This window comes from Coccinella septempunctata, chromosome 9 (genome assembly GCF_907165205.1).
Source record: "Coccinella septempunctata chromosome 9, icCocSept1.1, whole genome shotgun sequence".
Lineage (NCBI taxonomy): Eukaryota > Metazoa > Arthropoda > Insecta > Coleoptera > Coccinellidae > Coccinella > Coccinella septempunctata.
In genome coordinates, this window is record NC_058197.1 from 19,179,840 (window position 1) to 19,196,388 (window position 16,549).

The 16,549-nt window shown below is 37.9% G+C and overlaps 6 protein-coding genes across 10 annotated transcripts; 4 read left to right on the forward strand and 2 right to left on the reverse strand.

Moving 5' to 3' along the window:
* Nucleotides 1–20: 20 nt before the first annotated feature.
* LOC123320730 (gastrula zinc finger protein XlCGF8.2DB-like) lies at nt 21–1,353 on the forward strand. Its single transcript, XM_044908134.1, has 4 exons — nt 21–242; nt 296–641; nt 705–923; nt 976–1,353. The coding sequence occupies exons 1-4, from the start codon at nt 114–116 to the stop codon at nt 1,266–1,268; spliced, it is 987 nt and encodes a 328-aa protein (XP_044764069.1). The 5' UTR covers nt 21–113; the 3' UTR covers nt 1,269–1,353.
* Nucleotides 1,354–1,467: 114 nt separating this feature from the next.
* Nucleotides 1,468–3,666, forward strand: LOC123320736 (60S ribosomal protein L6). 3 transcript variants are annotated; one of them, XM_044908140.1, is made up of 5 exons: nt 1,468–1,595; nt 1,942–2,213; nt 2,267–2,427; nt 2,646–2,830; nt 3,458–3,666. In XM_044908140.1, exons 2-5 carry the CDS (start codon nt 1,942–1,944, stop codon nt 3,617–3,619), a joined length of 780 nt encoding a protein of 259 aa, XP_044764075.1. In that variant the 5' UTR covers nt 1,468–1,595; the 3' UTR covers nt 3,620–3,666. The 3 variants fall into 3 exon arrangements, with proteins under 3 accessions (XP_044764075.1, XP_044764077.1, XP_044764078.1); XM_044908142.1 differs by having other exon boundaries at nt 1,531–1,611; XM_044908143.1 differs by lacking the exon at nt 1,468–1,595 and adding an exon at nt 1,615–1,709.
* A 77-nt stretch (nt 3,667–3,743) lies between these two features.
* LOC123320726 (beta-1,3-galactosyltransferase 5) lies at nt 3,744–5,115 on the reverse strand. Its single transcript, XM_044908129.1, has 3 exons — nt 4,705–5,115; nt 4,361–4,641; nt 3,744–4,309 (listed from the first exon to the last, which is right to left on the reverse strand). Exons 1-3 carry the CDS (start codon nt 5,078–5,080, stop codon nt 3,830–3,832), a joined length of 1,137 nt encoding a protein of 378 aa, XP_044764064.1. The 5' UTR covers nt 5,081–5,115; the 3' UTR covers nt 3,744–3,829.
* A 213-nt stretch (nt 5,116–5,328) lies between these two features.
* On the forward strand, nt 5,329–7,980 carry LOC123320715 (ATP synthase subunit beta, mitochondrial). Its single transcript, XM_044908114.1, has 5 exons — nt 5,329–5,493; nt 5,971–6,398; nt 6,646–7,010; nt 7,068–7,243; nt 7,342–7,980. The coding sequence occupies exons 1-5, from the start codon at nt 5,391–5,393 to the stop codon at nt 7,821–7,823; spliced, it is 1,554 nt and encodes a 517-aa protein (XP_044764049.1). The 5' UTR covers nt 5,329–5,390; the 3' UTR covers nt 7,824–7,980.
* Nucleotides 7,981–8,091: 111 nt separating this feature from the next.
* Nucleotides 8,092–11,726, reverse strand: LOC123320701 (uncharacterized protein KIAA1841 homolog). Of its 3 annotated transcripts, none has more exons than XM_044908098.1 (13): nt 11,512–11,726; nt 11,221–11,342; nt 10,920–11,073; nt 10,608–10,838; nt 10,443–10,548; nt 10,272–10,384; nt 9,907–10,174; nt 9,588–9,854; nt 9,278–9,529; nt 9,049–9,221; nt 8,749–8,987; nt 8,351–8,558; nt 8,092–8,292 (listed from the first exon to the last, which is right to left on the reverse strand). In XM_044908098.1, the coding sequence occupies exons 1-13, from the start codon at nt 11,540–11,542 to the stop codon at nt 8,171–8,173; spliced, it is 2,286 nt and encodes a 761-aa protein (XP_044764033.1). In that variant the 5' UTR covers nt 11,543–11,726; the 3' UTR covers nt 8,092–8,170. The 3 variants fall into 3 exon arrangements, with proteins under 3 accessions (XP_044764033.1, XP_044764034.1, XP_044764035.1); XM_044908099.1 differs by having other exon boundaries at nt 11,221–11,326; nt 11,512–11,725; XM_044908100.1 differs by lacking the exon at nt 11,512–11,726 and adding an exon at nt 11,480–11,498 and having other exon boundaries at nt 11,221–11,326.
* Nucleotides 11,727–12,075: 349 nt separating this feature from the next.
* LOC123320712 (wee1-like protein kinase) lies at nt 12,076–16,162 on the forward strand. Its single transcript, XM_044908112.1, has 6 exons — nt 12,076–12,649; nt 12,776–12,912; nt 13,017–13,212; nt 13,402–13,760; nt 14,128–14,406; nt 14,470–16,162. Exons 1-6 carry the CDS (start codon nt 12,244–12,246, stop codon nt 14,707–14,709), a joined length of 1,617 nt encoding a protein of 538 aa, XP_044764047.1. The 5' UTR covers nt 12,076–12,243; the 3' UTR covers nt 14,710–16,162.
* Nucleotides 16,163–16,549: the final 387 nt, after the last annotated feature.

The window sequence follows — 16,549 nt, forward strand, 5'->3', positions numbered from 1 at the left end:
CTCTTGAGTAACCAAAGAGGAAACTTCCATTAAAAATATTAAGCTTCTATGACCGTGGTGCAGAAACTTGAATGTTTTGAACAGCATTTTTAATAATAAATAATAATATTAATATGTTGTCGAATTATATAAATGCATGTAGGATATGTTTGCAGGAAGGATCCTCGACTTCTATAAATACCAAGTTGGACAACTCTTGTATTACCTATTATGAACTAATTAAGACGTTTATCTACCCAGAGGTACTTTCAAAAATATTTGGAACCAAAAGCATATAATTTCAATGGTTTTTTAGATATCATGTGTGGATAATTACCCTCTGAATCTATGTTTACAATGTATCGAATTACTTCACAGTATACATAGTTTGAGAACAACATTGATCAAAACTGAGGAGAAACTCAAATCTTTGGAAAATGTTGATATCTTACAAAAGAAAAGTGATACTGACCTCCAGTTAGAAAGTGATAATATTTCAGAGATATCTGAACCATCATATATATTGCCATTGGTGTCTAATTATACTGATAACATTAAAAGACAAGAAGTTGGGAAGGCACACAAAATTTTCAATTGCGAACAGTGTTCCAGAGTATTCAGGAGACTAGAACATTTGGCAGTTCACAAAAGAATACACACAGGTCAACTTTTTCCAAAGTTTTTAGTTTCAAAAACTAAATTTAATCTTTTCATGATACTTACAGGAGAGCGTCCTTTTGAATGCAGTAAATGCCCTAAAAAATTCATTCAGAAAGCAACTCTGGATCAACACATGAGAATTCATTCTGGAGAAAAACCATTTATGTGTTCTACTTGTGGCAAATCATTCTCTCAGTCAATAAGTCTAACATATCATTTCAGGATACATACTAGAGAAAAACCTTTTCAATGTAGCTTTTGTGATAAAAGATTCATTCAGAAGAGTAAGTGTAGGAAAAAATTATGATCTATTTTATTGTTTCTCATTCATTTCAGACAACCTCAATATCCACATGAGGTTTCATCGTAATGAGAGACCATATAAATGTGAAATGTGTGAAAAAAAGTTTTTCACAAATTCCCATTTGAAAATACATATCAAGCAACATCTTGGCAAAAGAGATCATGCTTGTAATGTCTGTCATAAGAGGTTTTTGAGGAGTGAACATTTAAAACAACATTTTAATACCCACAAAGGGGAAAAATCACATATTTGTGAAATTTGTAGCAAAGCTTTCAGTCAAAAAAGTCATTTAACCAGACATATGAAGATTCATAAGGAGAAATAGGTCAAGTTTATCGTTAATATGTATTCTGGATCTCAATTTATTAATTTGAAATATTTTTCATTCAATAAAAGTATTGGCAACTCAACTTTGTCAATTTTTTTTTTTCCAAAAATTGTTGCTATTGACCAGCATAATTAGATTATTGAGTTAGTTGAAAAAATTAAATTATTATTTTATTTTAAATATTAGGAAAAAGCTACTTCAATATCTTTTGCTAGAGACCAAAATTGAAGAAAAATTAGACCATAGAAAAAAAACTTGAAGTTTGACGTTGATGGCTCTCCTTTCTTCCATTTTGTAAATTCTTCTGCGGAAACATCTTTCGAGGTAAGAATCAGCGGAGGTTAGTTTAGTAATCTGTTTTTGTCGTTTCAATCTTTATTATAATAAGCACATGTATATTTGTAAATAGTTCTACATAAGTTTCTTCATCAAATTAAAGTAATATTTGAACGTCATATAATTTAATTATTGTGTCTTGCATGGTTATGTTTTAATGTATCTAATTTCTTAGTAACGTGTCTCGTTAATGTGTTTTTTTAAATGATGTTATTATTACCTTAGGACACCTCTGACAAATATGTGAAGTCAATATGGTTACTGATTATTACTAAATTAGATCATTTTTATATGTATCTCGTAATCGCCTTACTGAATTTGTCAAATATTACAGATGGCACCTACCGCTGAGAGTAAGGACCCCAAACGGGTGATTAAGCACGGAAAACCAAGAAACTATGACCTGGGTAATGGTGTACTTAGGTTCTCCAAAACCAAAATGTTCCACAAGAAAGCCTTGTACAAATTCATTGGCAAGAAAGTGGCACCCACAAAGAAACCCGTGAAGCCTACTGTTGTGGAAAAACCAATTGGGGGCGAAAAGAACGGAGGAAAACGTTTTGTTCTAGTTACTAAGAGGAAAAACTACTACCCAACACAGGACAAGTAAGTGTTTCATATTAAGATTGTTGAATGTCACCAAGCAAATATTTCTTCAGGATTCGTAAGAGGCCAGCCAAGAAATGCTTCAAACAGCATGTAAGGCATCTTAGGCCTTCCCTAACTCCAGGAACTGTTCTCATCCTTCTTGCTGGTTCCCACAAGGGTAAACGTGTTGTTTTATTGAAACAACTGTACTCTGGACTTTTGTTGGTTACTGGTAAGTGTTATCGGAATTTATTTTATTTTGCACATATATGAAGAACAAAATGTGTTTAGTTTTGTTTTGTTTTTATGTGCTAAATCAAAACATCTCTTATTTGCAACCCATGCTCACGAAAGACTGAGTGTGTTACTACTGGAGATTTACAAAATTACAATATCTGGTTATCCCATTACATTTACGTCTGTTTTATGCTTGACTGAGTATTATTTTAGGACCTTTCGGTATTAATGGATGTCCTTTGAGGCGTATCAGCCAGAGGTATGTGATAGGTACTCAAACCAAAATTGATTTGAGCGAGGTCAAGATCCCAGAACACATAAATGACGAATACTTCAAGAGAGTCAGGGAGAAGAGAGCTAAAAAAGAGGAGGGTGATATCTTCCAGACCAAAAAGGAGGTAAGTTTGGGGTCGTTTGATTCTTATTCTGCTTTCAGCTGACTGAACGAGTTTGTGAGAAAGTAATTTATTTCCTATTCTTTTCTATGATTGATAATTGAAAGTCCTTTAATTTTGTAAGAGATCTTAATTCTTCAAATGTGGTTGAACAAATTTTCGCACATTCTACAGGTCAGCCTTGAGGATGTTTGTTTGGTTTTTGTTTGAAGTTGCATTTTATAGTTTTACAGGATCGCTTTCCTCCAGGATTTCGATGAAACCTCTAGGAAAGTTAGATCGGCAAGTCGATTGAAATTTTGAGAGTGAAATATCAGAGTGAATAAACTCATTTCCCGATGATGATAACTCAATCGCTAGGGATTTGACTGAATGACCATTCGATTTATGTCGAGCACAATCTTGCTTTTGTGTCGTGGTTGTTCGGTTTGTGGCCCGGTGAGCAAAAGATTATGAGATCTGAGGGAACTCAAGCATTCTTTTGGGATTTAGGAATTTTATATTGCTGCTTCATTCTATTTCTCAAGCATTAGCTATGATTTTGACACTAACCTGTTTGGCAAAACTTGCACAATTGTTTGGCAAGAGTTGAATTTGTTCTAAGTTTTATCGAGCGTTTCTTTCTTCCAGGGTTACAAAGCTAGTGAGCAGCGTAAAGCTGATCAAAAAATTGTCGACAAGCAAATCTTGGAAGCAATTAGGAAACACGAGGACAAAAAGATCCTTTTAGCTTACCTTTCAGCTATGTTTGGCTTGAAATCGTCCCAATACCCACATAGGCTGAAGTTTTAATTTAAGACTCCAATATATTATGTTAATAAATATTGGGTATAAAAGTTGAAATTGTTTTATTTCAATTAGGTATGTAAGGGGTAAATTTATGAATGGTCAAGAGAAAAATTAACATTTTACTAGAAAATGGGTATAATATAAAAAAAGTGAATTCATGGTCTACTACAATAGTTACGTAAAAAAATAATTTAATTTATCAAAGTAGCCAGACTACTTAATTAGTTTATATGCAGAAATAATGGCACTACCTCTGGTAAAGTTCTTTTTCCCACTTTCAGTACATGAGTTGTTTACTTTATACAAACGATCAATACAAGTATCTTTTTTACATAAAGAAAACATTTTGTTGAATTCGTAAAATAAGTTGGTCCTGCCACCGTTTGGACCCACTATAATATCACAGTCTAATTTGCCAATCTCGTAATCGTTCATGCAACACTGGAAGTACTCTGGATGATCTGTGAAGATCTCCTTGATATCATATATTTTCAGATTAATTTTCTCTGCCAGTATTCCGGTAACAAAAACATCATCGATCCAAAAATATTTTTCCTGTCTAGCCAGTTGTTCCAATTTTTTGCTGACTGCGGGTGTGATTATATAAAGCCAGCCAGAAACAAACTGTGGATAGATTTCTGGAGCGTATTCGTCTTTTGTTACATACCACTTATTTGCTTTGATTCTTTTAACCTGTAATCGAAACTATACGAATAACAAAATTTAATTTCTTACAAGATGTACCTTTAAATCTTTCAGAACATATCCACTCAGGAATTCTTTGTTGGCATCAAATTTTTCCAGTAATTCTAATAGCTTTGTGAAGTAAACCACAATATCGTCATCCATCTTGATAACGAATTGTGTATTTGGGCAATATTGATTCACCCACCTGAGGCCCATTATGTGCTTGTATGTTAAATTTCTGTAAGCCTCGTGAAAATTTCCCTGCACAATATCTCCAAACCTTCTCGCTTCATCTTCGATAGCTTTCTGATTAATATATTTATTGTCCGGTGTTATTCCTGTTAATAGCAAACAGGGTAATCAATAGATTAAAAGATTTCCTTAGCACCACACTCATATACCTAACAAAAAAACCCTACAAACTCCGAGCTGGTACAAATCGTTTTCAGAAAAGGCCCTACGCATGGCACTCCTCACCTCCACATTATTAATATGTGACGTAACAATAATAGTAGCCCTTAAATTTTTGGCATATTTTTCATTCGATAAACAAACATTGGCATCAGGCTTCAGCAAGAATGTGAAATCTGCTATATCAAACAGGTTGTTGTTGCGGGTAGCAATTTCTGGTAGAAATTTAAAATGATAATTCCGTGTTTCATGATATTGTTCAGGAATAATTTCTTGATACACATTTCTAAAAAACAGGATAGTTAAAAAGACTATTATTAACAGAAGTGTTAAAATAAATAAATATCTTTTAAAAAGTTTCAACATCGCAGTCACAGAAAATTATGAAACCATCGGAGCATCATAGAAAACTTTTCAATGAATTTTGAATAATTTTCAAGAGCATCTGAAGAATAATAACATTCGAATTGTTCATGTTTTGAAGGTAAAAGCGTTACCAATTAGTACTCTAATATATTATCAAATGTTGTTAATTATTTAATTTTGGCAACATTCACCGGAGAGCTTATGGCAACGTTTATAGTTCTTCGCGCAAGCGTGTTGCGGCCAACTTACTCCTGAATTTTCCACATTGAAGGAGAGGTGCGGTGGAGTTTTTCGAGTGAACTTACCGATAATGTTGAATGCGATAACCCGAGGTTCCAGCCTTTTGGCTGGAAAAGCTGTGGAAAAATTAACCGCAGAAAGTCTTAAAGTCGTTAGCGTTAGCAATGGAAACAGTAAGTATGAGAAATTCGCAATTTTCCACTCCTCGTACGACTTATCTGTCGCCGCTAGAATCGACAACTTCAGACCTATTTTCACCGATTATTTGTCGAATTTCAGGAGCTCCGAATGCTATTTCCCAAGGGATTCACTTCCAGCATGAAAAATTTCCTTACATTCGCCCCATTTTCACGCAAACTTAAGATTTTTCGGAAGAAATTAAGGTTACATAATTCCGTGTATGCGCCATATTGACTTACGTAAAATATTGACCCTTTGTGATTCCATCTCTTGTGAGTTTATTTCACCTTAACTTTCTTTCGAATGGTTTTCTTAAAGTTTGATATTACAAATTCAAATGACTAATGATAATCTGGTATGTTTCGAAATTTTTGGAGGTTACAGTTGTGATGAAATCGGTCAAGCTCAAGTTTTACTTCAGTCAATAATTTCCACTTATATTGAGGTATTGATAACATTCTTCTTTGTAGAACGTGGTTTGGCAGCAAAAGCCGCAGCCTCTGTCAAAGGAAACGGACAAGTTGTAGCTGTAATTGGTGCTGTCGTAGACGTACAGTTCGATGACAACCTACCCCCAATTCTCAACGCCCTCGAGGTGGAAAACCGAAGCCCCAGGCTAGTCCTGGAGGTAGCCCAGCATTTGGGAGAGAACACAGTCCGTACCATTGCTATGGACGGTACTGAAGGTCTTGTCCGAGGCCAAAAAGTCAAGGATACCGGATTCCCAATCCGTATTCCAGTAGGAGCAGAAACTTTGGGACGTATCATCAACGTCATCGGTGAACCCATCGATGAAAGGGGCCCCATTCCAACCGACAAATTGGCCCCAATTCACGCCGAAGCCCCAGAATTCGTCGATATGAGCGTCGAACAAGAGATCCTTGTCACTGGTATCAAGGTAAAACACTATTATTTGTTATGTAATTGTGTTTGAAGTTTATTTATTTTCTTATGATGAGAAAAGCGCAGCTAGGGGGATCATAGAACCATTCGGTTAGTCTGAGCACAGATTTTTATCTGTGTCTGTGGTTCTGTAGGTCTGTGGCCCAATGAGCATAGATTATGAGATCTGACAAGTTAAAGACGATTAATATTTCCTTTTAATTTATCATTTTCGCCTGATTTATCTTGTCCTCATTCCGTAGGTTGTAGATTTGCTTGCCCCATATGCCAAGGGAGGTAAGATTGGTCTGTTCGGCGGTGCCGGTGTGGGTAAAACTGTACTCATTATGGAACTTATCAACAACGTCGCCAAAGCCCATGGTGGTTATTCAGTGTTTGCCGGTGTAGGAGAACGTACCCGTGAAGGTAACGATTTGTACCATGAGATGATTGAATCTGGGGTCATCTCCCTGAAAGACAAGACTTCCAAGGTAGCTCTTGTATACGGACAGATGAACGAGCCCCCAGGCGCACGTGCTCGTGTCGCTTTGACCGGATTGACTGTTGCTGAATATTTCAGGGATGTTGAAGGACAGGATGTGTTGCTCTTCATCGACAACATTTTCAGGTAATTGGTTTTAGGTTATGTAATAACCGTTGTGATTTAATTCTGTGCTTTTGACAGATTCACCCAAGCTGGTTCGGAGGTGTCTGCCCTTTTGGGTCGTATCCCCTCCGCTGTAGGTTACCAACCAACTTTGGCCACTGACATGGGTAGTATGCAGGAACGTATCACCACCACCAAGAAAGGTTCCATCACCTCTGTGCAAGCCATCTATGTACCCGCCGACGATTTGACAGGTAAGGACACAGAATTGAAGCCCCGCCTACAAATGGGTGGAGCTTACCTCGACACTCCCCTTTCGAGGGTCACTAGATGACATCCGATCGAATTTCAGATCCCGCCCCTGCCACCACCTTCGCTCACTTGGACGCCACCACCGTATTATCCAGAGCCATCGCAGAATTGGGTATCTACCCTGCTGTGGACCCCTTGGACTCCACCTCCCGTATCATGGACCCCAACGTCATCGGTCAGGAGCACTACAACGTCGCTCGTGGCGTGCAGAAGATCCTGCAAGATTACAAATCGCTCCAGGACATCATCGCCATCCTGGGTATGGACGAGCTGTCTGAAGACGACAAATTGACAGTGGCCAGGGCGCGTAAGATCCAACGTTTCCTGTCCCAACCCTTCCAGGTGGCCGAGGTCTTCACCGGTCACGCCGGTAAATTGGTGCCCCTCGAGGAGACGATCAAGGGATTCCAGAAGATATTGAAGGGAGAGCTTGATCACTTGCCGGAAGTTGCTTTCTACATGGTCGGGCCAATAGAGGAGGTCGTAGAGAAGGCTGAGAGATTAGCCAAGGAAACCAACTAAGTTGCAGTTAAGAGCGAAATCTAATTCATCGATTAGATTGGGATTAATTTTTTTTTACATCTCGTATAAATTGAATGAGATAAAACGTCATCTTGTAAGTTATAAAAGTGTACCATGTTATACTTTAATTTTAAATAAAACTATAAAATAGATCGTTTACTGGTTTTTGGAGTTCCTGCATCTCGTTTTGACACTTTAAATTTTGACATCTGTCGGATGTCAAAGATTTGACGTCTGTCAATGTTAGGGGATCATAGAAATAAGTAAGTTGGTACGGCTGTGTATAATCTAATATTACGTAACATGATTACTAGAGGACGTTTACTCTATTAATTTTTTTAAAGACTTCACTGGGGAAATTTGCAATTTCGTAACTGCTTCCCTTTTGTCATGAAAAACGGACGAGTTTTTTGCTGATTGTTAACGTTCTGCTCCTTCCACTCTGATTCCAGCCTTACCCAGATACCACCTGGAATAAAAAACGGTTATTCATCGCTGAATCCTGGATTAGGAAAATTTAACATCACCTAAAGGATTCGTGTTTCTGTGAATCAATTTTCCGTATTTGTGCTTGCTGCCACTTTCAGTGTTCGTGGGGCACTTCTTATTCAACAGGGCAGCCATCTGCTTCAACGTCTTCTCCTCGTAGGACCTCTGGGTGTCCTGGTTGCTCCTGGCCGAGAGATGCACCTGCCAAAGCCTGCAGGGCGTCCTCTTTTTCCTCTTCTTTTTGACCTACATGCAACACGATGTGAACACAACAAAATTTTACGTTTTTCCATTTGTCATTTTTTAGTTGCCACTCTATGCTCTTATGAATTGTCAAAATAGTTGGTTGCCGTTGGTTACTGTAGGGCAGGCAAACACACTACGGTAACCAATGGCAACGAAAAAAGGGCAACCTTTTTGAATCCTTCAAAATTACCGGTTTAGGAGTTCTTGGCCTGCTCTCTTCGCTCGATCCACTCGATGAAGATCCGTTGGAATTGCTGCTTTCATCCTGGCTGTCCTCATCGGAGGAATGAGCCCTGCTCTCCACTTCGGCACCTTTGCCCCTGTCCGAGAACATGCTCAAGAGCCCCAACTTAGGACGGGGTGGGACAATCTGGAGCCCGTCCCACCAAAACACCTCTTTGCAGACCAGTTTGTCGCTCGTAGACATATCTAAAAGGTACCACGAGTTAAAATCTCGATTTTTCTACATTTCACCATACAATCGACCAACCTCTGGCCACCAGCCTGGTGAGCCTCTCGGGGAACATCAATTCCGGAGGTTCCTCTGCCACCAGATGCCTATAGCTCAGCAGCAGGTTCAAAACGGCCGAATCCTTCACGCTCTTCGTGCACACCGAGTGATCCTTGAACTTGCAGCCTCGAAAATTGGTCAGGAGTTGAAACCTACAAAACGACAGTGAGTAATCGAATGATCGATCAACGAATAACTGGATTTGAACCTGTAGGCCCTGTCCCCGCAACAGGGGTACCTCCCGACTGGCAGGGGGGCCTTCTGGGCGTCCAGCGTGAAGAACTGCGGGGCGTCCGGGTGGTAGAGGCACCAACCGAGCTGATTCGCTGGGAAGAAACGCTTGCAGGTCAGGCAGTACAGGAAATGGGCGTTGCCCCACAGCCTCCAGTAAACCCTGCGCCAGGATTTGAGCTGCTTGTGGAGCTTCTCGATGTACTCATTGATATTCCAAAGGGGGTCCCTAATAACAACAATATACCGATTACAGGATCACCTAAAGTCTCAAGGAACCTCGGTACCTCACGTGATAACTCAAAATGGACCCATCGTACTGCAACCTCATACAAGGGGGTACACATGGTATTCTCAAGGATACAGAGGGATCGACTAACTGTTGACACTTCTCGCACCTAAAAGTCCTGGCCAAGGAGTCCCAATGCCCCCTAACGCATTCCGGTTCAGGCTCGACCAGGGAGATTATAAGCTTGGTGAAAAGCTTCGATTGCAACTTATCCTTCTTGTCCCGAATCGAATCCAGCTCGGTGTTGGTGTACATAGCGGCCAACCTTAAAAATCACCAGGTTATTCTCACAATCACTCGATCATCGACTGGCCCACCTGTTTAGAATCTGGTCGTTCAAGCAGGACAGGTTGGTGGACGTCCTCAGTATCTCGTTCATGTTCTCGTGGCAATACCTGAGACATTCCTCCAGCAACGGTTCCATCTGTAGGAAAGCTGCGGAAACTACGATGGGTATGACGTTTTGGGCGTCCAGTTGAGGCCAATCTTCCTCCAGGATGAATTCTTTCTGCACCCATTTCATGAGCCATTCGAATATTCCCACATCGCAATGGACGGAAATGTCCATATCTTCGAGTTTTTGACCTGGAAACCACTTCGTTACAAGTTTGAGATCGTTTAAAGCTTGGATCTGAGTTTAGACATCTATAATCAATCAATCTGTCGTTTTAAGATCAAATACCTGCTGTGACCTCTGCGAAATAACCCATTTTCTCCACCAACAACTTCTGATTACAATAAAAATCTTTTTTCATATTTTTCACTTCATCACAAACATGAATTTCGACTTCTGACCTAAAATACAACAAAACGATACGATTCAACTTAAATTTCATACAAAAATATCCCTTACGAACTCTTCTCTACAGCCACCTTTACAGCTTCCTCACTGCCTTTTTTCTTTGAATTTTTATCCACACAAGACGTATTAGAATTAGCAACCGATGCCAATGACTTGTCTGTAAAAACACAGAGGGTTTTTTTTTCAAGTTTAACATTTATTCTTCAATCAATTCACCAGAAGTTTTACTTATAGAAGATTTCCTTGTGGGTATATGAGGTGGTGACGCCATTACAGGCAGAAGGGGAAGAATCGGATCAAGAAGACCTTCGGAAAGTACTTCATTAAGTTTCGCAGTCAATGATTCACAAGATTTCGCCAAGAAATCGGAATGAGACTTGGATGATTTGGAATCGGCAATATCCAATGATTTTGCAGATGTTGAGGATGCTTTCCTTGATGAACAGTCTGCAATATTTGAATTTTTTTAAATGTGAGATAAAAATAAGCATCGAAATTGCAGTAATTTTTATATGGGATACTTCAAACCTGACGCAGATGGTTCTTTATAAAGACTTGGTGTACTAGACGTTTGACATGCTGTTTCATTCCTCTTAATGAACTGACTCTCCTTCAATTTCAACCAATCTATAGCTTGTGTCATACCACTGGCCGTGAGGATTCCTTCCAAACTTTCCTGTACCTGATAAAAGTCATATTACTTTACAGATTTTCCATTCCCATCCGGACTACCAAATATGACACAAAAAGAAAGTACAATACCTAATGTTGTTACATAAAGTTTGAAAGACACATTGTTCCAAAGCATTCTAGATCTTTTTTTACTCACTTGATATGCAGTCTTCAAGAACTCCAGGAATTCTTTTACTGTGATCTCTGAACATGACTGTATCTCAGTTTTTGGACTTGTTTTACCTTGGCTCACCAGTTTATTACTAGAAGAAGTATTTTCTGGAATTAGATTTGGCTCCATAATTATCTTAAGAATGTAACTAGGAGGAGGTTTTGAATTTAGTTATTGATCAAACAAATTAACGATTTAATGATAATTGATTTGGAAAATGACATTTTTTACAGTTGACACTAACTTTTGAAAGATATATCATTATTTTCTCTTTACCTAAACATAAATAAGTGAAACTATTAATCATAAGAGTAAAAATTTTTTCTTTAAGGTTTCCACCTCGATAGAAAAAAAGGGTTGATATTAATCATCCTAATTCTTTTTTCATTTTGAGTTAGTTCAATAATAGTGGCATGAATTAATTATGTTTCAGCTGGAAAAAAAGTTTTCAAAAAAAATTAACAAAAATTTGAATTCTGCACATCGAATAAAATAAAACTACACAGAAATGTTAGATCAAAAAGTCAAAAAGTAAACCACAGAGAAGAGATGATTGTGAAAGAATCGCACCAATTTTTTGCCATATTTTGTATTATTATAATGTTTTTTATTGATTTCAGGAAGACAAAATGCTTTGAAAATATTATTTTAATTACTTTCATTGCGGTATCAGAAAAAAATATTTTTTTTTTATTTACTTTCATTAAGAAGAAGATATTCTGTGCCTTGTATCATTTTTTTTCTACCGTGTGTTGAACAACCAACACGCATGCGTTCCTCATGGAGCTGTCCTTGACTTGAATTCGACCAATAAGAACGGCCATTTTTTGTTAGAAGCTTTGTTTGATTGGCCCTTTTGTAGAATTGGTAGGAATAACGGTCGTTGATGGAAAGAAGAAAGTTGGTGTTCGTTTGTATATATAGATATATATATGTTTTTCGTATCTATTGTTCTTTTGTGTGATTAAGTGACAAATTGATGAATTAAGAAGTGCAAATTGTGAAACCATGGCAGATAAAAATATTACTAACGATGATATGAAAGATTCAGGCTTGGACGACTTGGATTTATCAGGAGATATGTCCTTTGAATTTTCCAAAGAGAACCTGAGATCTATTGGAAGTCCCAGCTCGCGAGGCATGATGGGGGCGAGAAGACTCGATTTTGACGATGGAAATTACCTTACAAGTACTCCTGGACCTAATTCCATGTCTTATAGTCCACCATATAAGAGAGTTCGTGCACTGAGATTATTTGACAGTCCTCTTACACCTAAGACTATAATTCAGCAGAGTGTGAATTCACCGCTTCCAAGAAATAGGCTTTTCTCCTCGGATAAACCAAGAGCAGTAGCTTCTGCTTTTTATAAACCTGAAAAACCTTTGGCAAATGTGAATCCATTCACACCAGATGGTATGTTCCTTTTGTTGTAGATAAAATACCCTCGAAAATCGATATAAGGGTTAAAATATGTCTCAAGAACATTTACATAACGTGTATATTGAAGGAAGGTTCTAGAATTTTTATTCTTTTTTGCAGGTATGATGATGACAAAGAAGAGGAGTCGCTCAATCAGGTCGCTAATGGGATCACCTGATCTCAACACATCATTAACTTTTGATGAGGAAGAGGTGTCTGTGAATGAACAACAACCAACAAAAAGAATTGCTTTACAGGTGGGTGAACACCTGTTTCCTGATTATGCTAATATTATTATGAACCCTTGAGATATGTAGATAGACCTCCTTTTCTTTACATTAATTCGAATTTATTATTTTAGGAGAACAACATTTCAAGATACCACAAAGAATTCTTGGAATTGGAGCCTTTGGGAAGTGGAGAATTTGGTTCTGTCTATAAATGTATAAATCGACTGGATGGTTGTGTATATGCAATAAAGAAATCAACTAAGCCTGTAGCTGGAAGTGTTTTCGAAAAAACAGCTTTGAATGAAGTTTATGCACATGCTGTATTAGGTAAGATATGCCTTTTTTCATACTTTTTTCTGTTTTTGTAAAGTTTCTAGTAGCTGCCCAGTTTTTATACTATAAAGTTTACATACCAACCAGTCTTTTCACACCCATTTGTTTCCATTCAAAATCTTTCATGAAAATAGTCGTAATAAAGAACAACTTGGGATTTAACTGAAAATTCTCTCCCGAAAGGCAAACACCAACACGTCGTTCGTTATTATTCGGCATGGGCGGAGGACAACCACATGATCATCCAGAACGAGTATTGCAACGGAGGCGCTTTGTCTGATCATATAACGGATCAACCCCTGTCCCCTGAAGAGCTATGCAGACTGATACTACATGTGGCGGAGGGATTGAGGTACATCCATTCCGAGGGCCTCGTTCACCTGGACATAAAGCCCGGCAACATCTTCATATCCAAGGAGAAAAGGCTCAACTTCAGCAGCGCAGACGACAGCATGTACGATTTGGACGAGTCCCAGTGCGAGTCGGAGGTTACATATAAGATCGGGGACCTAGGGCACGTCACCAGCATCAGCAATCCACAGGTGAGAATTAAACCATGCCTGAGAATTATTCCAAAAAACTTTCTGACATGACACCATCATCCTGCTGACAGGTTTTTCATTTGTGTCTATGGCCGGAGAAAGTGTTGCCAATTTTGAAAAGTTGTAGTGACCTTTGGTCTATGGTGAACATAGATACATTGGATCGTTTTAAGTAATGTTTCTTCTCTATGGTTTGAATATTTCCAGCACCATTTTGACTTTTCCCCTCATTTCGAATATTTCTCTATGATTTCACTTTGCTGTAGTTTGAATTCGGTATAACTTGTTGAATTAATTAATTATTTGGAAATGGAGTGGTGTTTATCATGGAGTTCACTGTTTACGACCAACGATAATTATTTTGCAGGTGGAGGAAGGTGATTGTAGATACCTGCCAAGGGAGATACTTCAAGACGACTATGCCAACCTACCCAAGGCAGATATTTTCTCCCTCGGTATGACAGCGATAGAATGTGCCGGTTTTGGACCTCTACCCAAGAACGGCGACCTTTGGCACGAGCTGAGAGACGGCAAAATGCCCGATCATCCCTCTTTGAACGCTTTGGGAGATGGCATAAGACGACTCCTTGCTGCGATGATACATCCGGATCCTGTCATGAGACCCACCGCTGTCCAAGTCTTATTGGTATGTAATGATAAACCTAAAAGTTGTTTTTTTTGTAATTGAGTTTATTTGTGTCTCTTTCAGAATGATGCTTTGGTCCCGAAGGGCAAGATGACCAATCTGCAGCTCCAGAAGGAACTGAATGCCGAACGACTAAAGAACGAGATACTTACGAAACAACTTGTGGAAGCTGCGAAATTCATAAAGAGCACAAACAACAACCACCAGTTCGCCAACAACAACAAAGACAAGAAGAACTCTCCGGCCATTTCCAGGCTGATCGGGAAGAAAGTGAACAGAAGCGTAAGCACAACAACTTTCTGAAGGCGACAGAAATTCTTATAGATATATGTATAAATCAGATGCTTTAATGCTCGTTTTCCTATTGGGACTGTTATAGAATTTATCGATGCCACCGAAAACTTTCATTTTTATTCCAAATTTTGTTTTGTAACAGTTTCGTTTTCTGGTATTTATTTTGGACTAATCTTTGACTAGAAGATATTGAGGTATACAACGTGTAGAAAGAATAAAAAGTTTTTGTTTGATGACGGTCCTTTTACTGAGTATTTATTGGTATTTCGATAAATCGCTAATAGTTTTCCAGGTTTCCCTCGAAGCTTCAACATGTCAAGCTTCCGGGGAAACTTGCGAAGAATTCTTTCAAAATTTTCCACCATCCGATATTTGAATTTACCCACACGGTGTCTCGTTGATGATTTTGTCGATATTTGATTGTTTTATGGTTGTTGTTAGTATTTCTTTTATTGACCCTGTGGTATTTTATGCGCGTTACATTTTTCAGCTGTTTGAATTGTTACATGTTTATAACGCTTTCAGATTTTAGGTACCTAGTGCCAGATTTTTAAATCGATCTTCGAAAAATTGTTCTGCGACATTTGTCTGCGATTTTTTTATCATTTTAAGGGTTGCAAATGTCTCAAAACTTCACTGTGTTCTGTTCATTGATTGATTGATCGAACGTTAGATAGGCTGGTACCTAAAATTTGAAATTTCGGGATCGATCTTTACATTCCAAGGTACGAACAGGGTGAAACAGGTTGAGTAGGTTGAAACTTGTGGATTCAATAGTCGGAAGAGTTGAAAAATGTCGAAGGAAGAAAACTTTCTGTTGGACTTGGACTTTTGTGGCAAGGTTTTGTTCGATGCAAAATTCGTATTGACCCAACGAAATGGCATGTTGGAGAGACAGGTTGGAAAGTTTGAGTTGGTTTTGCGATGATTAAAAATGGCTGTTCCTAGGAGAATGTTGTAATTTCTAAAACGAGGGTGATATTGTAAATAGGACGTATTGTACAGTGAAAAGAGAACGTGAATCGTCGTGTTTTGTATTGTTTACTCTAAATTTACCTCTAGTTTATTTGGATTTATATATTATATATTGAGCCGAAGGTTCTGCAACGTTCTTGATAAAGTTTTTTAATATTATGAGAAATGAATACGTGAAATGATGAATATTATAAACCTATTTTAATATTATGAAAAATTTAATAATACTATGTGAAATGAATAAAGTTTGTATATATTTCTTTATATTTGATGGCAACCAATTGTTATTTGTGATAAATATTTTGTAGTTAGAGTAGTGTACTATTCCGGTAGATTTTTAAATGTATTAGCCGTGCTTTATGTTTTTTACATTCCTACAGTGTTGTTCAAATATTACATGTCCATAATTGAGCTTATATGAAGATTAATGTTAAGTTTTTCACCTGTAACTTGTATTAATTGAATAAAAACAACTTTTTTTTCTTAATCTTTAATTTTTTTTCATGAGAATTCTGATTGGTGGAAAAGATTTCGTTGAGCGACTGTTAAGATCATCAGATTCAACACTTCTTCTTGTAGATGATGAATAAAAAGTTTTCATGAAACAAAACTTCTTTGAAAGGCCTCTCAGGTGAAGTAAAATTTAGTTTTTTTCAGAATACTTGCTAAAAATGTTGTGTTTTATGTGCTACCCTGTTGCGTGAGGGATCAAAACGATCGCTGTGATTTGCGCCATCTATGGGTGGTATCTCTCATCCCGTAGGTAGAGCTCTTCCCTCACGACGCCATCTATTAGATGACTGTCGAGTTGAAATGTGACAGGCAACCTTCAATACCACTGCGATGTATTGCGGGTTGTATACCTTAAATTTCC